The sequence below is a fragment of the Ophidiomyces ophidiicola genome (genome assembly GCF_022830035.1).
Source record: "Ophidiomyces ophidiicola strain CBS 122913 chromosome Unknown scaffold_2, whole genome shotgun sequence".
Classification (NCBI taxonomy): domain Eukaryota; kingdom Fungi; phylum Ascomycota; class Eurotiomycetes; order Onygenales; family Onygenaceae; genus Ophidiomyces; species Ophidiomyces ophidiicola.
The window spans coordinates 1,204,870-1,230,526 of record NW_026054642.1 but is presented as its reverse complement, the minus strand read 5'-3'; the positions used below and the strand labels follow the sequence as shown (position 1 = coordinate 1,230,526).

The 25,657-nt window shown below is 47.4% G+C and overlaps 7 protein-coding genes across 7 annotated transcripts; 5 read left to right on the top strand and 2 right to left on the bottom strand.

Annotated features, from left to right (window-relative positions):
* Window positions 1-1,338: 1,338 nt before the first annotated feature.
* LOZ57_001028 (uncharacterized protein) lies at window positions 1,339-2,811 on the top strand (the record flags this gene model as incomplete). The annotated part of the gene is made up of 4 exons (XM_049250121.1): window positions 1,339-1,449; window positions 1,510-2,044; window positions 2,110-2,295; window positions 2,348-2,811. 4 exons carry the CDS (start codon window positions 1,339-1,341, stop codon window positions 2,809-2,811), a joined length of 1,296 nt encoding a protein of 431 aa, XP_049111281.1.
* Window positions 2,812-4,240: 1,429 nt separating this feature from the next.
* On the top strand, window positions 4,241-8,360 carry SAC3 (actin cytoskeleton and mitosis protein; the record flags this gene model as incomplete). Its single annotated transcript, XM_049250120.1, has 8 exons — window positions 4,241-4,487; window positions 4,594-4,757; window positions 4,836-5,015; window positions 5,070-6,030; window positions 6,104-6,901; window positions 6,951-7,034; window positions 7,082-7,303; window positions 7,363-8,360. 8 exons carry the CDS (start codon window positions 4,241-4,243, stop codon window positions 8,358-8,360), a joined length of 3,654 nt encoding a protein of 1,217 aa, XP_049111280.1.
* Window positions 8,361-8,821: 461 nt separating this feature from the next.
* Window positions 8,822-9,902, top strand: LOZ57_001026 (uncharacterized protein; the record flags this gene model as incomplete). The annotated part of the gene is made up of 2 exons (XM_049250119.1): window positions 8,822-8,966; window positions 9,022-9,902. 2 exons carry the CDS (start codon window positions 8,822-8,824, stop codon window positions 9,900-9,902), a joined length of 1,026 nt encoding a protein of 341 aa, XP_049111279.1.
* A 2,486-nt stretch (window positions 9,903-12,388) lies between these two features.
* CBF1 (basic helix-loop-helix protein) lies at window positions 12,389-13,567 on the top strand (the record flags this gene model as incomplete). Its single annotated transcript, XM_049250118.1, has 4 exons — window positions 12,389-12,455; window positions 12,570-12,722; window positions 12,791-13,153; window positions 13,215-13,567. The coding sequence occupies 4 exons, from the start codon at window positions 12,389-12,391 to the stop codon at window positions 13,565-13,567; spliced, it is 936 nt and encodes a 311-aa protein (XP_049111278.1).
* A 738-nt stretch (window positions 13,568-14,305) lies between these two features.
* Window positions 14,306-18,202, bottom strand: SEC8 (exocyst subunit; the record flags this gene model as incomplete). The annotated part of the gene is made up of 8 exons (XM_049250117.1): window positions 14,306-15,307; window positions 15,364-15,471; window positions 15,521-15,666; window positions 15,723-15,858; window positions 15,907-16,350; window positions 16,579-17,555; window positions 17,607-17,780; window positions 17,863-18,202. The coding sequence occupies 8 exons, from the start codon at window positions 18,200-18,202 to the stop codon at window positions 14,306-14,308; spliced, it is 3,327 nt and encodes a 1,108-aa protein (XP_049111277.1).
* A 686-nt stretch (window positions 18,203-18,888) lies between these two features.
* On the bottom strand, window positions 18,889-21,252 carry LOZ57_001023 (uncharacterized protein; the record flags this gene model as incomplete). The annotated part of the gene is made up of 10 exons (XM_049250116.1): window positions 18,889-19,130; window positions 19,180-19,224; window positions 19,285-19,369; window positions 19,423-20,254; window positions 20,321-20,366; window positions 20,418-20,639; window positions 20,694-20,755; window positions 20,805-20,970; window positions 21,043-21,102; window positions 21,177-21,252. The coding sequence occupies 10 exons, from the start codon at window positions 21,250-21,252 to the stop codon at window positions 18,889-18,891; spliced, it is 1,836 nt and encodes a 611-aa protein (XP_049111276.1).
* Window positions 21,253-22,228: 976 nt separating this feature from the next.
* Window positions 22,229-25,530, top strand: PDR6 (member of the karyopherin-beta; the record flags this gene model as incomplete). The annotated part of the gene is made up of 5 exons (XM_049250115.1): window positions 22,229-22,276; window positions 22,335-22,471; window positions 22,571-22,903; window positions 22,953-23,112; window positions 23,158-25,530. 5 exons carry the CDS (start codon window positions 22,229-22,231, stop codon window positions 25,528-25,530), a joined length of 3,051 nt encoding a protein of 1,016 aa, XP_049111275.1.
* Between the last annotated feature and the right edge of the window lie 127 nt (window positions 25,531-25,657).

Below are 25,657 nucleotides of genomic sequence, written 5' to 3'. Positions count from 1 at the left end.
ATCTATGGAAGGGCGCCCAGAGGGGAAGAAAGAAGCATTCCCGACAGCCAGCACGCTGCAACCTCTGTAGACACTTGTGGTCGCTTGTCTCTCGAGCTAGGCAGAGACATCCCCAGTGTCCCACGCCAGGACGGGTCTTGCACAGTAACAGTTGCAGAGAATGATGTGAAACCGCGCGGGGATCCCGCCTTAGCCTTATCTGATGCAACCAGGTTAAAGAACCAGCAGTAGTTAGCTCTGGCAAGTCTGGCGGGCGGGAAGCTTGAGGCCCCGACCGCCGCCCGTCTTGGAAGATCGTCAAGCCCGCGGCGCGGCCGGCCCGGTTCAGCACGGCGGCGTGCCTGGAGGTTTAGCCGCGTCATGCCAGTTGTCTGCCATCAAGAGCAGGACCGTATGCTTTGTAACGCCGCCTCGCATCTGACTAACAGCGTCAGGAGATGTCTGACAAGGCCTTGGGAGCCAGTGGCAGCCCTGCCAGCTGCGATCTTTTGACTTTCCGCCATCCTGGGATGTTCTCAGGAAGGCCCTTGGCGGACACTCGCTTGCAGCGTATTTTTGGCGCATGCATGATTCAGGCGTTTTGTTTGCAACCACAGAGCAGCCACCGCCCGCCGAGCGGCGGCTCCACAACCCCAGCTCCCGAGCCTGCTTGTCGTTATCCACGACGATACCGCCCAAACAAGCAAAGCGCACAGTCCAGTTTAGGAAATTAAAGTCCCAAAGTGGCCGTCCGGGGGTGCAAGCCAAGCGAGGAAGTGCATCATAGATCCGGCCCGACGGGAGCCTTCAGGGGCTGTGATCCTGGCAGTCGATGTGCAGCCCCCAAGGCTACTATTGGCGACACCCGTCCCGAGTACGGAGACAGAACGGAATATGATTTTCGCTGCTGGTGGGCGGGGCACAGAGTGTAAAATACATACCCATCTGTCGAGCCGGGCCCGCTGCATAGTTAACTAACTAGGCCTCGCACGGTCCCTTGAACTATCGCCATGTCCAGTTCCAAGTGGACAAGCATCTTGCGCAAACGCTGTGCCAAAGACCCTGGTCCCAGAGCTCTTGTGCAATGAGCAGAATTACCTAGCGCTGCCTGGGCTCCAATCGTCATAAATGCCACCGTTCGAGCCTTCGAATCCTCAATAATGCCATCTTTTCCCATCTGCTCTCTTCGACTTGGCCAATAGCCACCCTTGTTTCTTTCTTCTGAACGTTCTACTTATAGTCCTTCCTTGCACCATCGACGTAACCGTACTGTGTTTTGTTTCCCTGGCGTGGCTGTTTTGTTCTCATCAACCGTCTCCGTTGGAAAGTCTTTAAGTTCTCTAGCCGCACCGCTCAACTATGGTAATCTCCATGGAGGAAGCGGGCCGTTCCCGAACCAAACATTTTGACATGTACTCAAAACAATCCGACGCACTTTCAGAAGGATATTTTTCTTGGGGTGCGCCGCTGGTACGAGTGACGATCTCAAGTCAATATTTTTTTTTTTGGAATACTGACAAAATCAAACAGTCTCTTCAGCCCAGGGGCTCTGAGATGCATCAGATTCCATACCCTCACTTTGCCTTGATCGCAATTGACGGTCGAGGATGTGTCAAGTATCACACCTCGCAGTCTCTGGAGAGGCATTGCCATTATGTCTTTACCCCAGACGTGAAGGAAAGATTTATGAATGCTACGGGAGAAGCGAAGCATCATTCGAGGTCTCACGGGAGAATTGAAATCCCTGCACCAAAAAAACGCCGGCTAGAGTTAGAGGAGATCCCGGACATTAGCTTTGAAAATGTGGATAGAGTGCCACTGAAAATCGGAGACGAGGAGAGAATTCTTGATTACTACGAGTCGGCTTTCCGGGCGTTCCAGCAGATTAACTGTCGACAAATCGCCAAAGCATTTATCAAAATCATTGAGCCAAGAAAGCAAGTGAAGCATCCTTACAACGGTGGGCGAGGGGCATCGGGAGAGAAGGGCGATCCGGAAAAGACGAAACCAGACTGGTGGCCTGCAGGAGTGATTCATCGAGAACCAGACCATTTGAAAAAGCCAGGTAAGCTGAAACATTCCCCGTCTCGCTAACTGAAGCCATTTGCTTATGAACCGCTTGGGCGATAGAACGTATACGGTTACTTGTGCATATCATCCGGAATCTTCGCAAATCACACAATATAACAACTGAGAAGCTCGAAGAAGCAGGGAGAGATGTCAAGCGGCAAATCAAGCCGCGTGAACGATGGGAGATTCTTGAAGAGATATACGCGGTGCGCAGGATGGAGGAGAGTTTTGAACGAGGCGAGATCGGTAAGTCCTAAAACGGGCAAGCGGCTGTCATGCAACGTCTAACGTCAGCCAGACGCCAAAACTGTGATATACGTTGTCAACCGAGATTCAAGTGCAAAAAGCGAGCGAGACTCGGAGTGTCTGTCGGATTGTGGTCATAGCTCGTTGGAGGGCAAGGAAACATTCCTACCACCCGCAATGTCAAGATATCCAAAAGACACCGAAGATAACATCCCCGCCATCAAATACCTCCCACCCTCAGATTTCGTCCCCTCTCCCATAGAGCAAGCCGCCAGTCCGGCGGTCACTGCAGACACTTGGTCCTTTCAGCAATCTCCATTCCATCCTGTTGGTTATGATGTGCTGCCCTCGCAATCCATTCCTCCGGTGACAGCTGCAGAGCTCCACATGCGCCTCCCTACCCAGTTTGACTACGTACCGTTAGCTGCACCGTCGTTTCAACCCGGGCCAATAGGCCATTCACAGCTTCTCCCACCGTCTCACCAAGAAAGCGAGGCGATCCCCTATTTCAAATGACCCCCCCTGAACCCTGCCAGGGTCTAATCGCTGCATTTTGACCCATATGGCAAATGTTTTTCAGAAAAGTTATGATATTGGGCGGATTTTGTCTTCAAAATTCATCGCATATTCGAATACCCCGGCGGCCAAACATAAGCTTGAGCGGGCGGCAATTTTTTTCTCGAAACTCTTTTATTCTGCTGGACTCTTCATTAATTTCCAGTATATTCGCTGAACATGTTTTAACTATTCTTTCCCCTGTGTATTCTCTCTAATGTCTTCTCTTTTTTTCTTCTATCCTTTTTGTTACTGCTACGACCCATTTTGATGTCTCTTGGAATCCGATCGCTATGACGATGTTTCCCACGATATGTAATTTCCGAACGAACGCCTCCATAACGAGCATAGCTACCTTTTATATTCTCTACTGCCTTGTCTTGTTTAGGCTTAGATACCCAATTTATGCAGTTTGGACATGAGGTTTCAACTGCTAATACTGATTGAATTTCTCGGAGCAGAACACATAGTATATCCTTTAGGCCATCAAATATTATAAGCGATAGTAAGTGTACTCCGTATGGGTTCTTAGAAGGGCAATACGGAGTTAGGCTACTTGAACAAATTCATCTATCGCTATTCCAATAAAGGTAATTCGTCCAATAGAATAACGTTAACGAGATATCACTGACCAACACTCCAATCAAAATACACGACATTTTTTTGAAATTCTCGGGCGGCTAACTACCCAGTCAAACTAAAACCACGTGATAGTAATAAGCGCCAAATCAGACAACAAGCGCGCAATTCCTTTAGCTATCATTCAGAACTTCACCCAATCGACTATATATTTCCGTCAATAGAAGCAGGCCTTGTATTCAACCGAGAATATTAGGCTGGACCTATTGATCAACTTTCTGCTGTCTAGATTCCTTACTCATCCCAATCTACCCAAAAATTCCCCGGACGGAGCAATTTCCATCGGCTCATCCGGCTACCTCATCCGACCAACCATCAGACGAAGCCGATTTACCGGAACTCCTCTGTTATTCTGACATCAGTATGGTTTGTTTAGTGCTCGTCTGAATAGTAGGTTGATCTGGTTCCCTTTGTCAGATATGTTGGAGAAAAACGAGGCAAAGTCCGAAGTTTGCCTGACGGATTGAGTGGCCATCGCTAATTCAGATTTTCAACGGACAGACTATATATCGGGAGACAGGGCGCGTTGTGCTTGTCCCATCTGTACGGTGCGCTATGTAGCATCTGCCCGCTAGAAATATTCGATTGCAAGCACGTTTCAAGCATTAAACCGCCAGACTTGATTCGTCGAAATTCGCGCCTTATTTGGGACGGCAGTTTGGATAACGAAACGGACTTGCGCTTGAGTGTTAAGTACATACAAGGATTTACACAACTGTTGCAACGTTCGATCGCCGCGTTCACCGCAACAATGTTCGGAACTGCTACCGGGTCGAAACGTGGGTCTAATACCCAGGCACCACGAGGTCGTGTTGCTCGTGGGAACCGAGCTTCGTCGAGACCAGATGTCTCAACGAGAGATTTAAAGAAGAGCCTGTTTGATACGAATATTCGCCGTGGGAGAGGGAACAGTGGTGCGACGACGAGCCTTAGAGGGCAGAATACCTCCCGTGGAAGGAGGATAGAAACTTCCAAAGTCAATGGCGCCTTATCTCGAGGTACGTAAATTTTTTTGACACCCAACGCCAAAGTTCTAACCTTCTTCAGGTATGCAAAAAAACCAGTCAAAAGCCACTTGAACAGCTTCCAACTCAATAGTAATAGGCTCGGGTGGTTCGAATACTCAAGAGCGTTCGCTATTTGGAAGCGCCTCCACTGTATCCTCTATTGATCAAACAAGAGACCCTCGACGCAACAATAATGCCGCTGCCAGATTACAAAAACCTACAATGCACGGGAACCGGGATGATTTAAGTCGTTTTGAACAGGTAATTCCCTGACTATTTGTGGCTACGCTACTGATCAAAAGTATTGCCTCATCAGAACTGACCCGGCGTTAACGGCAGTTAAAACGCCATCGCTCCCAGCAACGCACTAAAGCTATTGATGAAGGACTCATGGCAGATCCAAACCAGCCTACTTCCTTAAATCGAGCCATCACTCCGACAGGCACTTGCACCGAGATGTGCCCCGAATACGAACGAGTGGAACGAATTGTTCAAAAAATGGTTGACAAAAGCGAAAAGGTGAGCGAAATACTTGTTTAAATGATGAAGAGGATTCTAAATTTGCATTCCCAGTACCTTAATCCTGATACCGGCGAACTGGAAATTATGGAAACAAAAATGTTGAAAAGATTTAGAAGATCTGCCGCCGGCTACGATGAGCAACTTCCCTCTGACATCAGAACCCCAAACACCTTGTTACAAACACTTAACTATATCCTCCGGTGCGTGATTACTAACGATCATCAGTTTGGTGTTGTCCACAAATTTGTGTGGGATCGAACCCGATCCATCCGCAACGACTTTTCCATTCAACAACTCACTCGACAACATGATGTCGAGATTGCGGTCAAGTGCCTCGAGAGAATCGCCCGTTTCCATATTCTATCGCTCCATTCCCTTTCTAACCCCGCAAATAAAGAGCAATTCGATCATCACCAAGAAAGGGAACAGCTTAACAATACACTATTATCCTTGTTATACTATTACGATGATAACCGAAGTCGCATGGATTTTTCTAATGAAGATGAATTTCGAGCATATTACATTCTCTTTTCCATTCATGATCAACGTCCTGACCTAGAAGCTCGTATGCAAAAATGGCCCCGTGAGCTACGTCAGGCCCCTAAGATACGTGTGGCTATGGAGCTCTTTGCTGCTGCAGGAAACAATTGGGAGTATCAAGGGACCCTCGATGCACGACGGCCGAATGCTATTGCTCAGGCTTTTTACAATAGATTTTTTGGCATTATCCATTCTAAAAGTGTTTCATACCTTATGGCATGTGTTGCAGAGATTTATTTTAATCAGATTCGACAAACCGCAATAAGATCGATATGGAAAGCTTACTGCCGACAGCCACTCTCACAGCAACACAAAAATCAAGAGTGGAAAGTCGACGATCTTACGAGAGTTTTATGGTTCGATGAAGAAGAACAGACAATTAAGTTCTGCGAAGAGCAAGGCCTCGAGTTTGCGACCGACTCACAAGGCGAACTTTACCTTGACTGGGGTAGCCGTTCACTTGATTCTTCTGGTTCGTATCTCATACTTGATCCTCGATCCATGCGGAATATGTTCATCCTGACGCACCTAATTTACTTCCATAGTCTTCCAACCGTCTTCCCAGCAGATATTTTCCTATTCTTTGGTTGAATCCAAGCGTTTTGGGAGAACACTGCCCTCTATCATTCTTGGCATGAATGTTTCTCAGGCCCTTAAGCATGGAATGATTGATAAATCATTATTATGCCAAGATTCAAGTCCGATACCCCTTTCCGATAAGCCTGATACCGAACAAGAAAGTCTTTTTGTTAGCGACGATGAAGAGGAGCAGCAGACCGAACCTCTTGACACCACATCACATCAAAAAACGGTATCATCCCAGCCCATCGATATCCAGAATAACCATACTGTACCAAGCCCATTCCAAAATTCATTTGGGGCAATGTTTTCTCCCTCCCAGACGTCAACGCCCTCTTCTCCTAACCTATTTTCATCGAAACCCGCGCTGTCCGCTTCGGCACCTGCCTTTTCATCTCCCTTCGGCTCGACCTTGGAAAACATGTCTGCTCCTAGTGCTCTCACCTTCCCTAGCGTCCTTCACTCGTCACCTACATCGTCGCCCTTTAAGAAGCCATTTTTTGGAGCCCCTTCAGCCCCCATGTCTACCAGTTTTGGAAAACCTAGCTTTATTCCCACTTCTAGTGCAAGTGGAAGTCAGAATATCGCCAATCTTTCCGCACCGTCAAATCTGTATACAAATCCTTTTACACCGACCGCACCACAAAAAGATTCCACGCCAGAAAATCACAAAACGAGTTCAGAACCTGGCTTCTCATCGACAATCTTTTCAACCGCAGCTCCTTTGGCGTTTCCAAATACCTTTACTGCTAGTCCGTTTACTGGTATGCCCCTTAACTCTTAGGTGTTGTTCTATAGACTTAAAGATTTTAGCTGCAGATACTGGCAAACCTAAGCCTTTATTTGGGACGTCGTTGAGTACACCGTCCTCCCTACGGACCGATGCCCTTACTGACGGTATGGTTGTTGTTCTCTCCCTGATGATTGTGGCTAACGCCCATTAGTGAAACCTCTTTTCGGCGCTATTGGATCTTCGGAAACTCAAAACCCATTTTCTCGTCCAAACAATGCCTCTATTAGCCAGAAGCCACTGCCAGCAGCTTTCCATATGTCTCAAGCTACGGAAAATACACCAGCCAGTCAGCCATTCAAATTTACCACAGCAGCAGCGCCTGGTGTCCCACAATACCTTGAAAATCAGGCTCAAACATATACAGACCACAAAGGTAAGCCTCCTGAATCCGATCTCATGAACTGGAACTCGGGCTGATGCTTTCATCCATAGACACCGTACCAAAATCAACATGGTCAACTCAGGCTGAACAGATGACCAGCTGGGGCCAAAACACTGATGCCCCTACCCGGATGAATCAATTTAGTTCTCTGTTCGCGGCCAATGCAAAATCTGTTGGAGAACAAGATCCGACCCCTACCATTTTAGAGCAAGCGTACTTAAAAGAGCGGGAAAAGAAAGGACTTGAAGAAGAGGCTGCCAAAGAGACAGAAGCGAAGCGGGGATTTGAACAGCATCAATCTGCACTACAGGAGGAGCAGATGAAAGAAAAGGCTAAACGAGAGGCGGAGGAAAGGGAACGGTCTGTTCAAGAACAAGAGAGGGAACTGCTAGCGGCGCAGCAAGAAATAGACCGAAGGGAGAAAGCAGCTCGGGAAGCTGCTGGAAGAGAAATCGCCAAACAGCAGGCCATTGAAAGAGAGGTGGCCAAACGAAAGGCTCTTGGCGGTGAGGACGAAGAGGAGGATGTGTTTTTGGCTCGCGGCAAACCAAAAATGGCAAAGATTAACGCTACGAAATCTCTCTCAGTTGATGAACTACTAGCACTTGAGCTATCAGCATCAAAAGCCGCCCCACCGAAACCACGTACAGAACAAAAGTCTATGATTGATGAGGATGAATTGCTTTTCACTGCAGCCCGTATCGCAGGCAGAGAACTGTCCCGTGTCGGGCTATTCCACGGTCTACCTCAATTTCAAGGATCTGCTTCACGTCATTCGACACCCGCCGTATCCTCCCCTGTCGCCGATCCAGTAAGCGGCAATAATCATAGCAACGAAAACTCGCGTGCCATCGTGAATGGGTTTGAAGTTGCATTGGCACCACCCACGCCGCTTGGGTTGGGCAGAACGCTCTCCAGGACCGAGCAGCGAATCAGAAATACCGGCGCAAATGGCCTTGCTTATAAACCGATTACGAATGTGCTTGAGTCGAGGTCCAAGAAAGAAAAGCAGAAAGCTATGACACGCCAATTCTCTAATAGTCAATAGTACTTTAATCATGTTGCATGTTGATGACGGAGTTTGGAGCAGACATATTTGAGGAAAGGGACTTTGTACACACATACAACTCGTTTTAACCAACAATTTATTTGACCAATATTTGTTTGATAGTTACGTTGGTAGCATAGGCGTTGGTTGCTTGTCAATATGAAATATTTGCCACAGCCAGATAACCTATTGTGTTGTATTAGTATCAATCATTTCTTGGTCATGTCAAAACGACGTTATTTTCGTTCAAGGCTGCTTTTTGACTCATATGTTCAAGGCTTTCTATTGTGTGGTGCTATCTGTTACTGAATTTTAGTTTCAACTCGCTCAAAGCCGAGACTCTACATGCCGCCTAGGGTAGCAATACCCACACGAATGGTGTGAACGCTATAGAGCACAGACTTCTCTCAGCCAACTATTTCTTTCCAGTCACTTTTCGATAGGGAGGGATATTCGTGAAGATGAAGGTGGCTACGTTGCAATTTTCTCCAACCCTAGGCGATGTAGAAGGCAATATCAAACGTGCCGATGTCATCCTAGACGAAGCCAGTGGTCGTATAATAGAGGGACTTGACCTTTTAGTTTTGCCTGAGATGATATTTAGTGGTGAGCTTTGACAATGCATATTTCGAGTTTTGATAATAACAATATCCCTGCAAAGGTTATAATTTCTCTTCCCTAAGGACTATCAGCCCATATCTCGAACCAACAGCTGCTGGTCGATCTTCAGCCTGGGCTCGTTCGACAGCACGTCATCTGGGCTGTGTGGTTTGCGTTGGATACCCTGAGATATGTACCACACAATCGGCCCATGTAGAAAATCAAGATTATATCCAAGAAGGTGCAAAGCGATTCAATTCCTTACTTATCGTTGATGATTCAGGCAACGTTTTACTTAACTATCAAAAGAGGTTCCTTTACTATACAGATAACTCCTGGGCGTTGGAAGGAGAGAATGGGAAAGGATTCCTTTTTCTTCCAGGATCTACCCAAGGGAGTTCCCAGAGGGAATATATTCCTGCTGCGGTTGGCATATGCATGGACATAAATCCTTACAAATTCATTGCTCCGTATTCAGCTTACGAGTTTGCCACACATGTACTGGACAGCGGAGCGAAGATTGTTATTCTTTCTATGGCCTGGCTTACCTTGCTACCCGCTGAGGAGCTATTCAGCCGGGCCGGGGTACCCGATACTGATACCTTTCAGTACTGGATCCAGCGGTTCTGGCCGCTATTCACAAAGGATGACTGGGACGGCGAGGATATTATTGTGATTATTGCAAATCGCACTGGAGAAGAAGCAGGCTTAGAGGGTAAAGATACGGCAAGATACGCAGGGACAAGCTGTGTGATCGGCATTCGAAGAGTAGCAAAAGCAGACACCCATGGGGATGAAAAAGCAAAGGAAGGAGGAAGGTATTTCGATACTGAAATTGTGCTCTGGGGGTGGCTCGGGCGGGCAGAGGAAGGTCTTTGTTTTGTAGATACAGATAAACCCCCCAAGGCAGTCTTCAGAGTCATCAGAAACCCAGAACAATAAACTGAGGATCTCTATCTTCCTGTTATCAGCTTCTCAATAAAAAAGGGAATAATTGGGTGAAACACATCTGTATACATCTAAATCGTTCACCCTATAATTAGGGTATCAATATATTCTTAGACCTTCAAAACAACCTCACACTTCTTCACATCTGCAGAAAAGAAAAAGATATCTGGCATTTTAGGGGCATCAGCCCGCCAGGTATTCACTAATGTCTGGGACTTCCCAGAGAGAATACTCGGGTCCCATGATCCCATGTGACCAGTGCCGAGATAGTAAACGCCAAAGCAAACAAAACCCACGACTTTGTGTGATTTTTAAGCTCCTTCGCATTTATTCTCTGTTGCCATCATCAGGATATCTATAGATGACTCCTTTAACCTCCTGATAAAGATGGATGATGTGAAATATTCTTGTCCACTATCTTTCTGATCAGCAAGATTTTCAGCCCTCGAAAAGTAAGTCTTCTGGGAACACTAGATGCCTGTGTCACGCGCCCACTAATGTAGTAGTAGTACCGAATCTGAGCCAAAGCTGGTCGCTGATTGCTCAGTATACCCAGACGACTGCATAGGGCGGAAAAGAATAGACAAGTTTTCATGTTAATATTGCAAGCGCTTTCTTGAAAGTTCAGCAAAGTATAAATGCCAGAATACAGGTTCAGGCAACATTGCAGGTACATGTTAGGATTGTGTTAGCCTATGGCAAAGTGCGAGCAACTCTTCATATCTCTCTTCTCTCATGACAAAGCTGCTGGGGAAGAGAAGCCACGGGGTCTGGTATCCACTGAAAGGCAGATGATATTGCCATGCCATTCAACATTTGCTGTACCTCCCCTGAAAAGTCGCAAGTTTTAATATGCCAGATATAACAGGAACCCCAGAAATCTCCCAAAAGATGGGGGGAAGAATTGTCGTGAAAATCACCCCGCGCAGCCTCTTGGGTTGCATCGATTGGACAGAACGGAAGCCATGAGCCCTGAGACAGCACCCGCAAGGTTTGGCGTACAGAGCAAAATATGAGATCGGTGTCTTCCCCGCCCAAAAACAGCGGCAAGCACACATCTTCCCTGTATCTCTCTCCTGTTATTATTAGGCTAATAATATCCTAGGGTAGAGCTGATCAAGCCTCAAATGGACACTGAACAAGGAAGAATTAGCGTTACAGGAGGAATTAGCTTCAAAGGCAATATGCAAGATAGGCTAAGTCAAATCAACAGTCACCACACGCAGGCCGATGTGATATAATAGTTACCTTAAGCAGCCGGTTGAGGGGAGCTTGATCTACAAGGCTTCGCACCCGAGGCGCCATCAACGAAGGCCGGCGGAACCGTGGTGTGGCAGGTTAAGTAGGGCCGGAAGCCATATTCTTGTGTCCTCGAGTGTTTTTGTTTGTAGGTGCCTCAAGCACTCAAAGGAGCCCGTGACCAGGTTTGTCAGCAACGCCAAGCCATCAAAGCACAAGACTGGGGCACATGACTAGGGTACGCGAGATATCGGCGTATTGGTGATCGAAGGGCAAGCCGGTATGGAGTCGTTTCGGGCAGAGCATGATGCCACTGCGTTCAGAGACCGGTCTACATTGTAGGCTTTGTTTTCGCTGTGCTCCTGACGGCCCGCGAGGCGCGGTGCGAACAGCCTCAGCAGATGGCGAAGCACTCGATTCCTTCTAATCACCTTCTTGGCACGGAGCATCTTACGCTAGCCGAATGCAGACCGGCGGGCTGCTGCACTGTAGGTGGCTGTGGGCGGCCATAGCCTTTCGGCCACCTCGCCACGTGAGCCCGCCCTCTCGCATCCTCCCTCCTCTTTTCCCGCCAAAGCTGCCTATCGGTTTTATTTCGCGTCTCCTCCTCCAGGTTTTGCGCAAATCGTGAAGTCGTCTCTTGATCCCGGTTCTGCAGCTTCTACTCTATCGTCTCCTCGTTTCAAAGCCCTGTATACGCGTTTCTCCGCCTCTGTTTGCGCTGCTCGCGATCTATATCCACTCACGTCCGCTCGTCAGCAGCGAGCAGGTGACTTTTCGTCACCTGATATATCATCAAAAGGTATGTCTTCATCTCATCGCCATCGCCTGCATCGTTGGCATCGTGCTGGCAACCTGCTTAGCCCATGAAATCTCTTTCTTTTTCGTTGTCTCTGCTTTCCCTCGAGACCCGTCGCGAGGATTCCTTGCTCCCCTTCACAAATCCCTCACCATGGCCTTTTCATCGAGTCTTGTCGACTTGCTCATCGAGGCCGCAAGAGTCCATTGTGCCCTCGATTGATAAGTCCCTTTGATTTGCTTTGTCCCCTTGGCCGCTTTCGATTCTCAAGGTAACCCTTTTTTCTATTGTGCACTTCTGTTTTCAAGTCACTCGTTGGCACATCGCGTTTACTTAGCCTCAGTTCAGCTCATCTCTTCCTCTTCTATCAACCCCTCCCTTTCAAACTTAGCCTGGCTACCTTCTTTTCCTGTTACTCTCATTATTGCCCTTATTCTTCATCATGGATGAATTTTTGTCGGGTAACTTGCATCACTCCTTCTTGTTTCCAAGGGCAGCAAGGCAGTTTGGTTAGTGATTGTTTTTCCATCACATCAGGCCTGCATTTTGTATCAGCATCCTTACTGCAAACCTATGCCTTCATTCAGTTACTCTTCTGCAGTACTAACCATGCTTTGTATTAGCAAACCTTGCCATGTCAGAAATGGGCATGTCTGCAAACGATAGCAAACGCAAACGCGAGTCTTTGGATGCCGGTGACAACCAGCGCCTGGCTCGCTCCCCCCAGATGGTTAATACTAATGGAATGCATGCTGTCGCTGGTAACAACATCCATGGTGTGTAGTTTGCGCCTGGCTATGGCTTTACTCAACTCAACCTCCCCATGCTAAGCAGTGTATTGCAGGATACGACACCCATGGCCTAAATAACGCCACTGAATTGAGCCACATCGACCAGCAGCTCTTACAACATGTCGGTGGTCAAAATGGGGTCTCCGACGATAATGCAATGACCGCTAAAGCGGCTCTCGCTCACCCACAATCTAAGTACTCTGCTCCAGACTCAGCCTTCGACAGCAGCGCGTTAAGCCACGGAATGGGGACGTTTGGCGACGATGTTAATCAGGTTGCTATGCCCGGCGTTCACGGACACAACTCCACTGCTGCCGCCGTCTATGCTGCCCGTGAAGCCCAAAGTATCGGTCATGCGAAACCCCCTGTTGGGTCCCCTGAGTGGCATACTCAGAGAAAAAATAACCATAAAGAAGGTCAGTGCTTTTCAATCAAACCTTGTACCCCCTCTTGATCTTGCTGCTGATGCGTGATTAGTCGAACGCCGTCGCCGCGAGACTATTAACGAAGGCATCAATGAGCTTGCTAAACTTGTCCCTGGCTGCGAAAAGGCAAAGGGATCTATCCTGCAACGTGCTGTTCAGTACATTTCAAAACTACAGGAGGAAAACAAGAACATGGTCGACCGATGGGATACTACTCAGATGACTACCACCCAGGCCATTACCGAGATCAGCTCCCAGAATAACAAAGCGAAGGCCGAGGTGAACCGTCGTGGTATCATCGCCATGAAATGGTTGCAACGCTGCCGTGAAGCCGGCTTGGACTTTCCTGACTACGACGACGACAAGGACCTTGCTCAGTTCGAAGTTGACGACGTCCAGCTTTAATGACCTCCTTTATTCTCAGCAGCACCACTTTATTCGCTTCGATTCATGTACCTCTTTTTTTTGTTCCTCTGTATTTCTCAGGAGAATTTCGGACGTACGAGGACGGGGTTACCTTTCCTTTGATGGGCAGATATCAAAGGAACATGGGCACCTCGATGATACATAATGCCTTTTTTTCCCTTGTCAGTATCATACCTTGCGATTTCTTTCTAAGTGGCGTTAATCAATGATAATGACGGGTTCAAACGGGTTGACATTGTTATTATCTGACAATGGCGAAAATATGGTGTGGATGTACTTTTTATTTTCTTTGATTTCTTCCCACACGAACAGACTGCCAGCTGGGAAAGCTAAACACGACACATTTTTCTTTCCCCATCCATCGATACAATACCCGTATTGTTAAATTAAAGGAAAACAGGACATGTCAAAAATGGACGCAAATTTCAATATTAGCTTGTTTTCTCTTTTGTACATGTAACTTCAGACGTTTTGCCAGCTAAGGCAACTCGAAGATTGTGCTGCTAAATAATCGCCAGAAGCACTATAACCCTACGATCTCTATTTCTTATTAGATGCCAATATTTGCTTATAGAAGCGGGAGGATTAGAGCACATCTAAAGTCTGGAGAAGGTAACTAACATGAAAGGCGTTAAAAATGACTGTCGCTATTCTGGTAAATGAAACCCAAAGCATGATAGGGTATTAAGATAAATCAAGATTACAAACCGCTTGGTACTATGAATTCCACATTACTTCGCTCAATCTCAACAAGGCATCGCCACTACCTCTTTTCGCAGCCAGAAAGTCCTCTCGGCTCTCTGCACCTCTTGGCCCTTTTAGAACAGCAGAAAAGCATAATTCAACCAGAATTTTAAGCTCATCGTAAGTGAAAGGTTCACCATTACCAGCTTCGATGGCTTGAACATCTCCACGTCTGAAGGCTTCTTTTTCCTCTTTGGCGTACTGTACTGCTTTATCTGGTCCTTCAAGGAACCAGTCCAGGAACTTTGCACTGCGGGGTAGAGCGACAGTTTCCTGCGCTTTATAAACGCTGTTGGTACTAGATTTTCGATCAGGACGGGGAGATTTGGGTGTTGTGGGAGGCATAGGGGAGGATATTATGATATTCTTTAGGTTCTGTTGTAAGACAAGGACATCAAGTTGAAGTTTGAGGGCTCCATTACTGTTCATTGCGCCGATGTATTTGGTGGCAGACATGAGGGCGCGATCAATTAGTTTCGCTAGGCCAGAGGTGATGAATCGGTGCTCTTTGGGGCCAAGGGAAGATGAAACACTGGCATCGAAGGAGATGAGGTCGTTGTTGAGTTCGAGTATGGTGGGAGATGCGGAAGTGGGTTGGGAAGAGAGTATGTAAATCCAGCCGGATTCTGCGGTCCCTGTGGGGCTGGGGGGTGCTGTCATTTCGCCTGGTTGAGAGGTCGAGTTGCCTTTCAGGCTGCGACTGACCATATGAATTGCGCCACAGCGGATATCCATGTGTAGCGTCAACAGTGCTGTGAGCGCAAGACCTTTAACTGACTCGACTGCCGTATCAAACCCAATAACGGACTCCTCAGTCAAGGGCAGGCGAGGAGGTTCACTAGAAAGGTTAGATCTTGTTTTTGAAATTGTCCATCTCCGTGCTGTACTGGAGAGCTGTCTGGAGTGCCCTCGAGACGAATCAACTTTATAAGGGGTGATATGTCTAAGCTTTGAAAGGCTGCTTGCAAGCCAATGCTTGAATAACAAAGTCATTAGATGCCCAAAAGATCGAGAGGGTCATAGAAACATACCATGCTGTTATATAGTAAAGAAAGCTGAAATACCGTTTTTGGGTCCGAAATAATATCATATGGCTCTAATGGCGTCGCATTGGTACGATTGATTAGGAGATCAATTTCCTAAAAAGGAATCAGTTTATAGTTCTAAAAGAAAGTCTTGGGGAGCTACCTGGTTTATTAGCTCTTGGGTGCTAATCCCTGAGCTCTCCCAGAGTTGCAGCGTAGTGTCTCGAGTCTCTCCGGACTCTGCAAAAGAGGCAGCGGTTTTTAATCGAATGCCTCCAGGAGGCTGAGAAGATACACGGCTTACGAGGGCTACAGTATGGACAATTTAGTGAGGAAGTTTGGGCTGTAGATCCTAAGAGTGTTACCTTTATACCACCCATAGCATTTGTCGTAATATGTCACCATTTGGGTTAGTAATAGACGAGTGAAGGCCTGGTCATGTGGAATGCTATCCAAGATCAAACTGAACTTCCTGACAAGATTTGTAAATATTATTGTACCCTGCTGAGATTAGCAAATATGGTATGAAAAGGAGTAGAGCCGGCATACTTTGAAGATCGGTCTGGTTGAGTGTAAGTTCCACTGTGGATCTTCAGTATATGAGTCTGTCGCAATAAAGCAAATAGCGCATAACTCAGTCACAGCTTCTTCAAGCTGAGGCTGAAAAACGTGCGTCATAAAGTCATCCAGAAATGCAGTCAGTTTTGTCACGTCAACATCTGAATCTTCAGGGACGATGTTAGCAAGCCTTTGGATGAAAGAAAGAGCCGGGGGTAGCAATAAACTGATGTTAAAGACATTGGGGCTGATGAGTAGCTTATGTCCCGTCCCTGAGCTCTCTTGATGTGATCGGTTTAGATCACTAGATGCCAACTTCTTCCGAGACTTTGATACTAGGCCTGGGACCGAGGATCTCAATATTTCATCTAAATCGGCTTGTTCAGCTTTCATGTCAGTTGAGTTCTGGTCAACTTCGGAGAGTTTAAAAAGTTTCTACAATAGAGTTAGCCATGATAGATGAGATATTTATCGGGGTAACCTGCTTTAGTTTTGTCTCTCTGGGCTGACGAGAGGGAGAATTGGTCGTTCTCTGCACCCGTGCCAGTTCGAAATGTTGATGTCCCATCTGTAGCCAAATAATCATGCAACAAAGAACGCATCTGAATAGGATATCAGCATTAAAACTAACACCAACACCAAAAAAAGGGTGGGCTTTCATACTTCACTTTGATACAGCTTCCAGAGTTCCTTGAACCCATTTCCCAGCGTCCCTTTTCGGTTGTCTTCTCTTTCCGTAATCCCAGTGATAATGTCATGGACAACACGGTGCCCTTCAGCGATTGCTTCAAACTTTGAGTACAAGTTCCACAAAAACTCCGATAGTACATGCCCATGCTCCTCAATAGCGTCTAAAGGTCTGTGCGGATGTCGAGTGTCTTTCTGCATAGCACGTATATGGTCTGGATATCGAGCCGCAACTTCGGAACTAGTTTTATCGACTACGGCATATAGTTCGACAGGAAGCCTTTGCTCAATGCGATCAACCATTATCTCCATATTGCCCATCCTGTCAAGGGTCTCAATAATCAAATGAATGTATGAGAACGTGTCTGCTTCTGGGTTATTGGATGCATCATCTGTTAGGGGGGTAGATGCGTTAAGACTGGATAGAAACCGATAGACTGGTTTATCCCATGTCGCGATTCCACTTGGCGAGGCCGAGCCATTATTTGAATTCTCTACAGGGGCCTTCCAACGATCTTGACAGTATGGTGATTTCAAGTATAGATGATCATGAAGCTCTTCTATCAGTATTTCAGTGAGAGATGTATCTTGGTTGGCAAAATAAGTCCGTAAGTCCCCAAGTCCAGGTATATCTTTAAATTCTGGGCAAGATAAGGCACCAAGAGCCTCCTTCAGAATCTCCACGGCTGAAAGAAACCGCTTTTCGGAAATGTGAGCCTCTAACGTTTCGGGAAGGGATTGTATATGTTCTATCCGGGCCAGTAATTGCAACAAGTTATTGTAGCTCTGTGACGATGTGGCAAGACCCTGGAGCTCTGGGTTTGTCGTTAATAGTCCAGATTTTGCCTCCACTAGAGTAGATTTCAATGACTGTATTCCATCCTGAGAGTCTTGAATGCTTGATTGGATTCGATGATAAGTCCCGATAGCGCTACTAAATCCCTGGTGGTGCTCTATTTCAACGTCAAAATGTGGTCCATAAACGAACTCTAGGCATAACACACCATTGACGATAGCTTTCAAGGTTGTTTTCATATCCTTATGTATTTGTAAAAAGTCGGGTTCCCTTTGTGCTTGGCCGAGAGTACTCGAATCCATCAACTGGAGCCCAACTTGAACTGGAATACAGTCATTGCTCGACATAACCTCCCATTCTTGCTGGATGACTTGAATTACATCTATAATTGACAGGTTTGGTGAGCCAATGTCCAGAAGTGTAAACAATAGGTGGCTCGAAGAAGTAAAGAGGTTCCGACTGACCATCCACTTGTGGGCCTCTACCAAAACCAGATGACCCATCGCTCCTTGCAGTTCCATATTGGCCGCTATCATTGTATTGATTTCGAGTTGGTGTATCATCCCGCACGCGTGAACGGGAAGCTGCTGATGGTGTCCGGCGATCTCTTTCTAGAGCATCTGGCCTCTGTGTCTCATAAAACCCACCATACCCACCTGCTCTGCGCTCATGGCTGCTCGGGGCATAGCTATTATTTGTGACCAGGGGATTGATTGTAGAATTGCCGAACTTCCTAGAGTATTCCTGATCAGGTCCGATGTTGGGATTTGAGCCGGTGAAGGGTAAGCCGTTACGGGCGTTCATGCTCAATAGCGGTGGTCGAAGCCTCCTTTGCGAGGAAACTGTGTGTCCACACTGATAAGGAAACCTCAATTGCTCAGATGCACGCGCACTATAATTCGGCCAAATCTCAAGCAGCGCGCGTTTCGTCTACAAGACCTCTCGAGGCGCTTCAGATCATTAGATCATAGGCGTCTTGGCGACAGCTGGATTGATGATGTAATCAGGATCTGATCAGCAAACAGGACAAACTAAGTACTAGTTCAAATCCGAGAATCTTTGAGAATAGAACGGCAGAAACTGATGATCATTCTATGTGGAGTACGCATCGCAAGGATTCATTTCCTACATGGAGGCACTACAAAGCTTTAGTACGGAATTATCACTCCATACTGTCTTCCATATACATAACAGCTCCGTTTGGTAATCTCTCAAGAATTATCTCCCCTTTCAGTATTAGCATTAAAGAGCATACTTAAATCGCTGTAATACGCTACGTGGAAAATTCCTGGCTTGTTTTTGAAAACCCAGTCTCCTACCGAGGTAGATATCTCGCGAATCATTTTATTGGTAACCCCTTCGGGTGTACATACATACATACAATGTAAATATTTGCATGGCATTGTTATCCGGTAACAATGCCGCTTTAAGCTACCTCTTTCTTATTTCTCCTCTTAGAGGGTTCTCAAGAAGTATAAACATACATTCAATTACATCGGCGAGGTTTCCCGCTTCAGCCAGGCTGTTGTTAGTTCATCATTTGCAAGGAGCTCATTTGTCTTCTCCCAAACTTCCTGGTGATAGTCGTTCACCCATTTCATCTCCTCAGGCGTTAGCAAAGCGGTGTCAATTAGCTTTTGGCACAAGGGAGTCATGGTAACATGCTCAAAGCCGAGCCACTGCTTATCCGCGAATTTATGTGGAGTTTTGACTTCTTTTGCGACTACGATATCTAGAGAAAAAATAAGCAAGTGTTTCACTACGCGCGGGGGAACCCATACTTTCAATTCGAATGCCGAAATTACCATCCTCATAGTAGCCAGGCTCTAGGACGTTTCATAAGCTAAAGGCCTGCAATTGAGATGAACAAAAATCAATGAACTCACCATCCGAAAGAACATGTCCTGCAGCGATAGCTACATCTGCGAATTGAACCCTCGGTCCAATGCCCATTGGGCCTTCATGGACGTTCTACCGAGAGGTAAGTACAAGAGAAGTAAGAAGGGTATCTAATGGAAACCTACAAGATAGGAACCAACTCCGTGGCCAGTGCCGTGCAAATAGTCCAGGCCATATCGCCATAGGTGCTGTCGTGCGAAAGCATCAATAGCGTATCCGGTGACTCCTTTAGGAAATATGGCAGTGTCGATACTGATCATGCCCTTTAGAACGAGGGTATACGTTTTCTTCTCCATTTCGGTAGGCTCCCCGAAATGAAAGGTACGAGTAGTATCAGTCGTTCCATCTAGATACTGAGCACCCGAGTCGCAAAGATAGATGGCATTTGGATCGACATTGGGGCAGCTCTCCCTATCCGCTCGGTAATGGATAATTGCCGCATTTGCCCCAGTGGAAGATATAGTGTCGAAAGATAGACCGACGAAGTACTCTCCTGCAGAGCGGATTTCCTTTAACTTATCAGACACATCGACTTCACTAAGAACAGTCTTTTTATTGACAAGTTCGTTTTCGAGCCAAGCAAAGTATTTCGACAATGCGGCGCCGTCACGGATATGACAGGCTCTCATCCCCTCCAATTCGACAGCGTTCTTGATCGCCTTTGCGTCTGAGATAGGGCTTCGGGCTTCTTCAACCTTATCCTCACCACCGAGGGCTAGATTCAAGGACCATGACGCTTTGTCAGGAAGCAAGAATTTTTGCGGAGCGCCTTCCCTACTCGATAAAGATTGACTTAACAACTTGACGTTATCAAAAATAGACTCATATGGCTTCAAGGAAACATAACCTGACAGATGTTCCTTGACGTCTGGCGCTATTTTAGATGCATTAACATAAAGATCAGCAGCTGACTGGGTGACGATAGCATATGAGAAAAAGACTGGATTGAAGGGAATACTACAAGGTTTGGTTAGTTAACTAGTTAAGTAGTTAGTTAGCGGGGGCATGATGGGGCGATCCTACTCGGCGCCTCGCAAGTTGAAGAGCCATGCGATCTCATCGAGTGTAGCTACAGCAACGGTCAGTCAGGCCCAACGATCTTGAGGAGCTAAATTCGTACATATAACAATGCCAGCCTTTTTCCGCTTGACGAGCTCTTTGCGCAAGTCACTTATCTTATCCTGGAAGGCTTTCCCCGCAAATTCCAAGGGGTGCACCTTGACCGGCTCATTTGGGCGTGCAGGGCGGTCTGCACCCCAAACGATATCAACTAGGTTTTCTTCAACACCAAGCAAAGATCCACCGCTGACCTTGATGGTATCAGAGAGTTTGCGAGCCTCAGCTGGTAATAGTTAGTAGCAGTACCTACAAGTTACATTTGGAGCCATCGGCTTACCCGCAGTAATCAGCGAAGGGTCAACGCCGACCACCTTGCCGCCTTCAGCCTGTTCTGCGGTCCTGAAAGCTCATTAATAATAAATTGTGTGTTAATTACAACTAAACATACCATTCTTGCCACGTTGGAACGTTCTCTATGCCGCGTTTCAGTAAGAACCAGTTGGAATCCAGTTGTTTCGAGGCCTGATTGAAGTATCTGCCGTCGGTGGAGAGAGCCGCCTTGCTCATAGAGATAATAGCACACCCGGCAGAGCCGGTGAACCCCGAAATAAATGCTAGACAGGAGATGAGCAAGCGGCTTCGGTTGTAGAGAGCCAGGCTGCTTGTTTCACACAGGGCGGTCTTACCTCGACGACCATCGCAGGGGGCAATGTATTCAGACTGATGGCTGTCTTCGGACGGGACAACTATTCCACCAGCAAACACATTAGAACCAGAGCGATGGTCTGGGAGCAAAGGTCCGGATTCCAGCAGGCCATACCGTATACATCCACGCTACGCTCTCGCATCAGCTCTCTGAGCCTCTCCAAACGTTGTGAAGTATCCACGGGGTCCATATCGGCGGTAGCAAAAAGACGGTGTCTGGGAAGGTAGGATGGAAGGCGATTCAGCACACGAGATGGGGCGAGGAGGGAGGCCACTGGTTGACGGTGGGAGCAGCGGAAGAAAGGCAACATTTGCAGGGAGGCGGGGGAGGGGTGGGATCGGATAGGCAAGGAAGCTCGTCGCCGCGACGTGGAACCGCGAGTGCACGCGACGGGGGACGAGGAGGATGGCGACGGCGCCAGCCGTTGGATCGCCAGCAGCAAGCGCAGGGCTCAGCCAGCTCGAGCCCAGCCTGGATCCAGGCACCGCGCAGCCCAGCGCCTCCTGGCCGTTCAATAATCGCGACGGGCTGGAGGCGATAAACATCACGGGACCGACAAATCCCCGTTTCGATCAAAAACGTCATTGTGCGAAGGCAAACCCTCGCCATCGCAGCACCTGCTGGTCTGACCCCCATCATGTCCGCGCTGCTCATGTTCTTGTCTGTCTGTAGGAGCTACCGTTTTTGCTAACAAACCGGGGCCGGGGGCCATCTCGATGATCCGCTGAGCCTGGAGTGTTCTGAGTGGAGGAGGCATATGGTATTTGCTTGCAGCTATCTAAGTCTTTTTCCCAGTGAGCTCCCTGGTCGATCGCTGAGTCCTGACGTACGCTGAGCCTTCCTGCTAACGGGCTGCAGTCCATCTCGCACGCTCGCACCGTCGGTTTTGCCGTGGATTTGTTTGATGCCCAGCCCAGCCCACCCACCCTCACCTTTGGATGCTCTGTCCCACTTGCCCTCTACCACCTACAAACACTTGCCATCAGCTCTGTTGATGTGCTAACGTTGAAACCGTCTGTGCGCGCTCGGTCTGTCAGCCTGCAGATCTGCCGGGTGTCTCCCGCCCGGTCCTCCGCTTATTATTGATATCTTTCTCAACTTTGCCGACCGCCACCCCCTCCTTCGCACAATAATAAGGGTTTATTCTGGTTGTTTATACTGCGAACATGGAGCACCAGGAGGAAACTCATAAGCTCATTCAGGAGGCAACGGAGGTCAGGCAGAACATCCCCAAAATTTTCCGCCCCCTGCTTTTGCTAACTGTTCGACCAGCTCGCCCTCATTTTAAGCAGGCCTGGAAATGCTGGACAGGCCCAGAAGGCTCAAGCTCTGCTCCAGGACCTACAGAAATCTCCAGCAGGCTGGGTCATTGCCGATGGTCTTCTGGGAAACGATGAAGCCGACATTCGGTTCTATGGCGCCCTAACCCTCACTATGAAAATACATCAAGACTGGCAAGGCTATGAATATTCCATTTTAGCCTGCTAGATATCTAACATATGATACAGGCACAATCTAGATAAACAAATGGTAATCGATTTGTTGGTTCGATTGGTGGACTGCTTCGTACATATGGTTGGCAGGAACGAGGCCTCTGTCGTCATGAGGAAATTCATTACAAGTATGACTGCAATGTTTTTCAAACGCGAAGCTCCATGGACATACTGTATTCGCCATGTCGCTACCTCTTTAGCAAATGGCAAATACTTATCAGAGGAGCAGTCGGATCAGGAGAGCTTTCAGAATCGTGTTCTGCCTGCCCTAAACTATGACCGTCTTTTGGCAGTGATGTCTTTCTCCACCATGCTAGCAGAGGAATCCACGCGTTATTCGTCTACAAGGTATGTCTCCACTTCTTTCTGTCTGGAGTGTATTCTAACCCAGTCCAAGCGCCTTCCACCGGGATAGACTGGTCGCAAACTTGAATGATGCGTTTTTCCTCATCAATTATTCATTTCACCGTGCGATGAATAGTGTAGAGGTCCCTGTTGATGGCGCGATATCTGAGCAGTCGAGAAACACTATTCAGCAGGCGATTGAATCTCTCCACGTATGTAACAGCTTTCCCTGCAAGAAGTCAACTAATTTTTACTAGGCATGGATATTTGCTATGCGAAGCATTCGGCTAGAAAAATCTGCTGTCGTCTCCGCCGTTAATGCCCCCTTAACTTGTGCCGTTCGATTTCTTTCTACGCCCAGTCTGTCAGGTCCGGCAACGGATTTGATACTTGACCTCCTTATTAACCAACCAACTTTACTCGGCGCGGGGCATTTATCACACATTCTTGACTTCCTAATTGGCCCGGAAGGGCAACAACACGCGCTTTGCACTCTGAAGGGCGACTTTGGCGACGACCAGATGCGTTTCCTGGAACTACTCCTCAAATTCACTTCTTTAGATGAACAAGTGCGAATTTTCACGCTGCCTTCAGACGAAAAAGAAGAACGTCTCTTGTTCTTATTATTTAAATTATTTCAGGCTCCAGGGTTTGCAGCAGTAGATGATGTGGCAAGCAGCCTTCTTATTGAATTTTGGACCGAGATTGCTGATGCCGTAAACGATTTGATTATAGAAGGGGCATTTGATGAACCGACCTCGATTTCAAAAGCCAATTTCAGTCGTGTCATTGACGAATGTTTCGATAAACTAATATTCCCTGATGCAGAGACGTTAAGCGACTGGGAGGACGATGATGTGAAGTTGTTTAACGCCTTTCGAAGAGATTTCAGTGATTTCCTGCTAGCAACGTATCCGATTCTAGGAGTGCCTGTCATTCAGCAAATCCAGGAACGGGCGGCGACTGCGATAAGCAATCAGGATTGGGCAAGATTCGAGGTCGCTATGTTTTGCCTAGCATCTCTGGCAGAGAGTGTTGCAGAAAACAAGCACGCTGACGATTTATTACACGCGCTTTTTCAGTCAGAAATTTTCCGCACAATATGCTGCGACCCCACAAGCATTCCACTAAAGCCACGACAAACGCTTTCCGACCTGATTGCCAGGTATACTGTTTATTTTGAACGGAACCATGGCCTTCTTCCCCCGGTCTTGAACTTTCTATTCACTTCAATGGAATCCCCTAGCTGCGAGCAAGCGGCTGCAAAATCAGTGGCAATTCTCTGTAGCACCTGCCGGAATTCCTTGATACCGTACATTGGCGAATTCCTCGACAAGTATTACCAGCTCCAGACCCATACCTCAACTAGTAACCATGCTCTCGAGAGGGTTGTAGAAGGAATATCGTCAGTTATCCAAGCACTCGATTCTGACCCGAAAAAGGTTGAATATTTAATTAAACTGCTAGACCCTCTTTGTCAGGAAGCCAGCGCAGCTTGTGAAATGGCCCGTAATGGGCAGTTGGAGGTAGGACTTGCAAAAGGCATTGGAGTCATGGGCTGCACAGCAAGTATTGGCAGAGGCCTGCGTGCCCCTGACGACTTGGTTATTGATATTGATGGGGAAACAAATGGTGATGTCAAGAAGGCAAACTTTTGGAGTACGGACCCGTGCGGCCTTGCACCTCAAAGTCGCATAGTCAGTATTCTTAAGCAGCTCATGAACGAGTTTTGCGCCGACGGTGACATTATCGAGGGCGTTTGCAACGTTCTGAAAGCTGGATACACCGAACAATCGCCAGGGCCCTTTGTACTACCTCCGCAAGTCACAGTTCACTTTGTGAAGGCGGTCAGTATGGCATCGCCTCGATTTCCCGTTGTTATGGGAACAGCATCTGCATTTCTGGCGTCGCAAACTAGCATTCCATCGCAAATCCACAATGACGTCGTCGATCTTATTTTGCACGTTTATCATCTAATGTCTCAAATGGCGCAGGATGCAGAAAAATATGATCCAGAAGCGTCTAGTTGTTGCATTGATTTTTTGACACGACTGCTTCCAAAATACAGCGACATTTTTTTTAGTCTCACTGGAGGAGATCCGTCAGAAGCACCGTTGGTCGTTTCTACCGTTCTCCATTTTACGCTTTTTACACTCAGGGGCCCAGACACTCTCCCACTGCGCGCGTCCTGCGCTTTCTGGGCTGCTCTGCTCTCGTTACCGAAGTTACCATCAACTTTTATCCCTAGTAGTCAACTGCAAGGACGAGATGGTGGAGCTTCACCTAGCTTATTCGACGCCTTTTTGTCCCAGCTGGCAGAGGTAGTCATATATCAAATCGCAGGACGGTGCGCTCGGTCCGAACTCGACCATTTCAGTGAAATCATCAAGAAATTTGTGTTTAAGCATCAGGCCGCGGCAAAAATTCATTTAGGAAATGCACTCACATCGATGTGTGCTGTTCCAGCTACCCCACAGCCAGAAAATCTGAATGCAAAGCCGGCAATGTCCGCGGCCGCGCAGGATAGGGTTTTGTCTTCCATTTTGCTGTTAAGAGGAGCGCGTTCAACTAATACTGTTGTCAAGGAATACTGGGTAGCATGCCGGGGAAAAGGGTTTGCCTATACATGAGTTTCTTTTGGTCCTACAAGGCATATTGGATTGGAGTATGTACCATTTTCTGGTGTGAGCAAATAGAGCATTCTGTTGATGGACGGAGTAATTGGGCAAAAGCTGCGCAGGAAGGTGTTCTATTTTA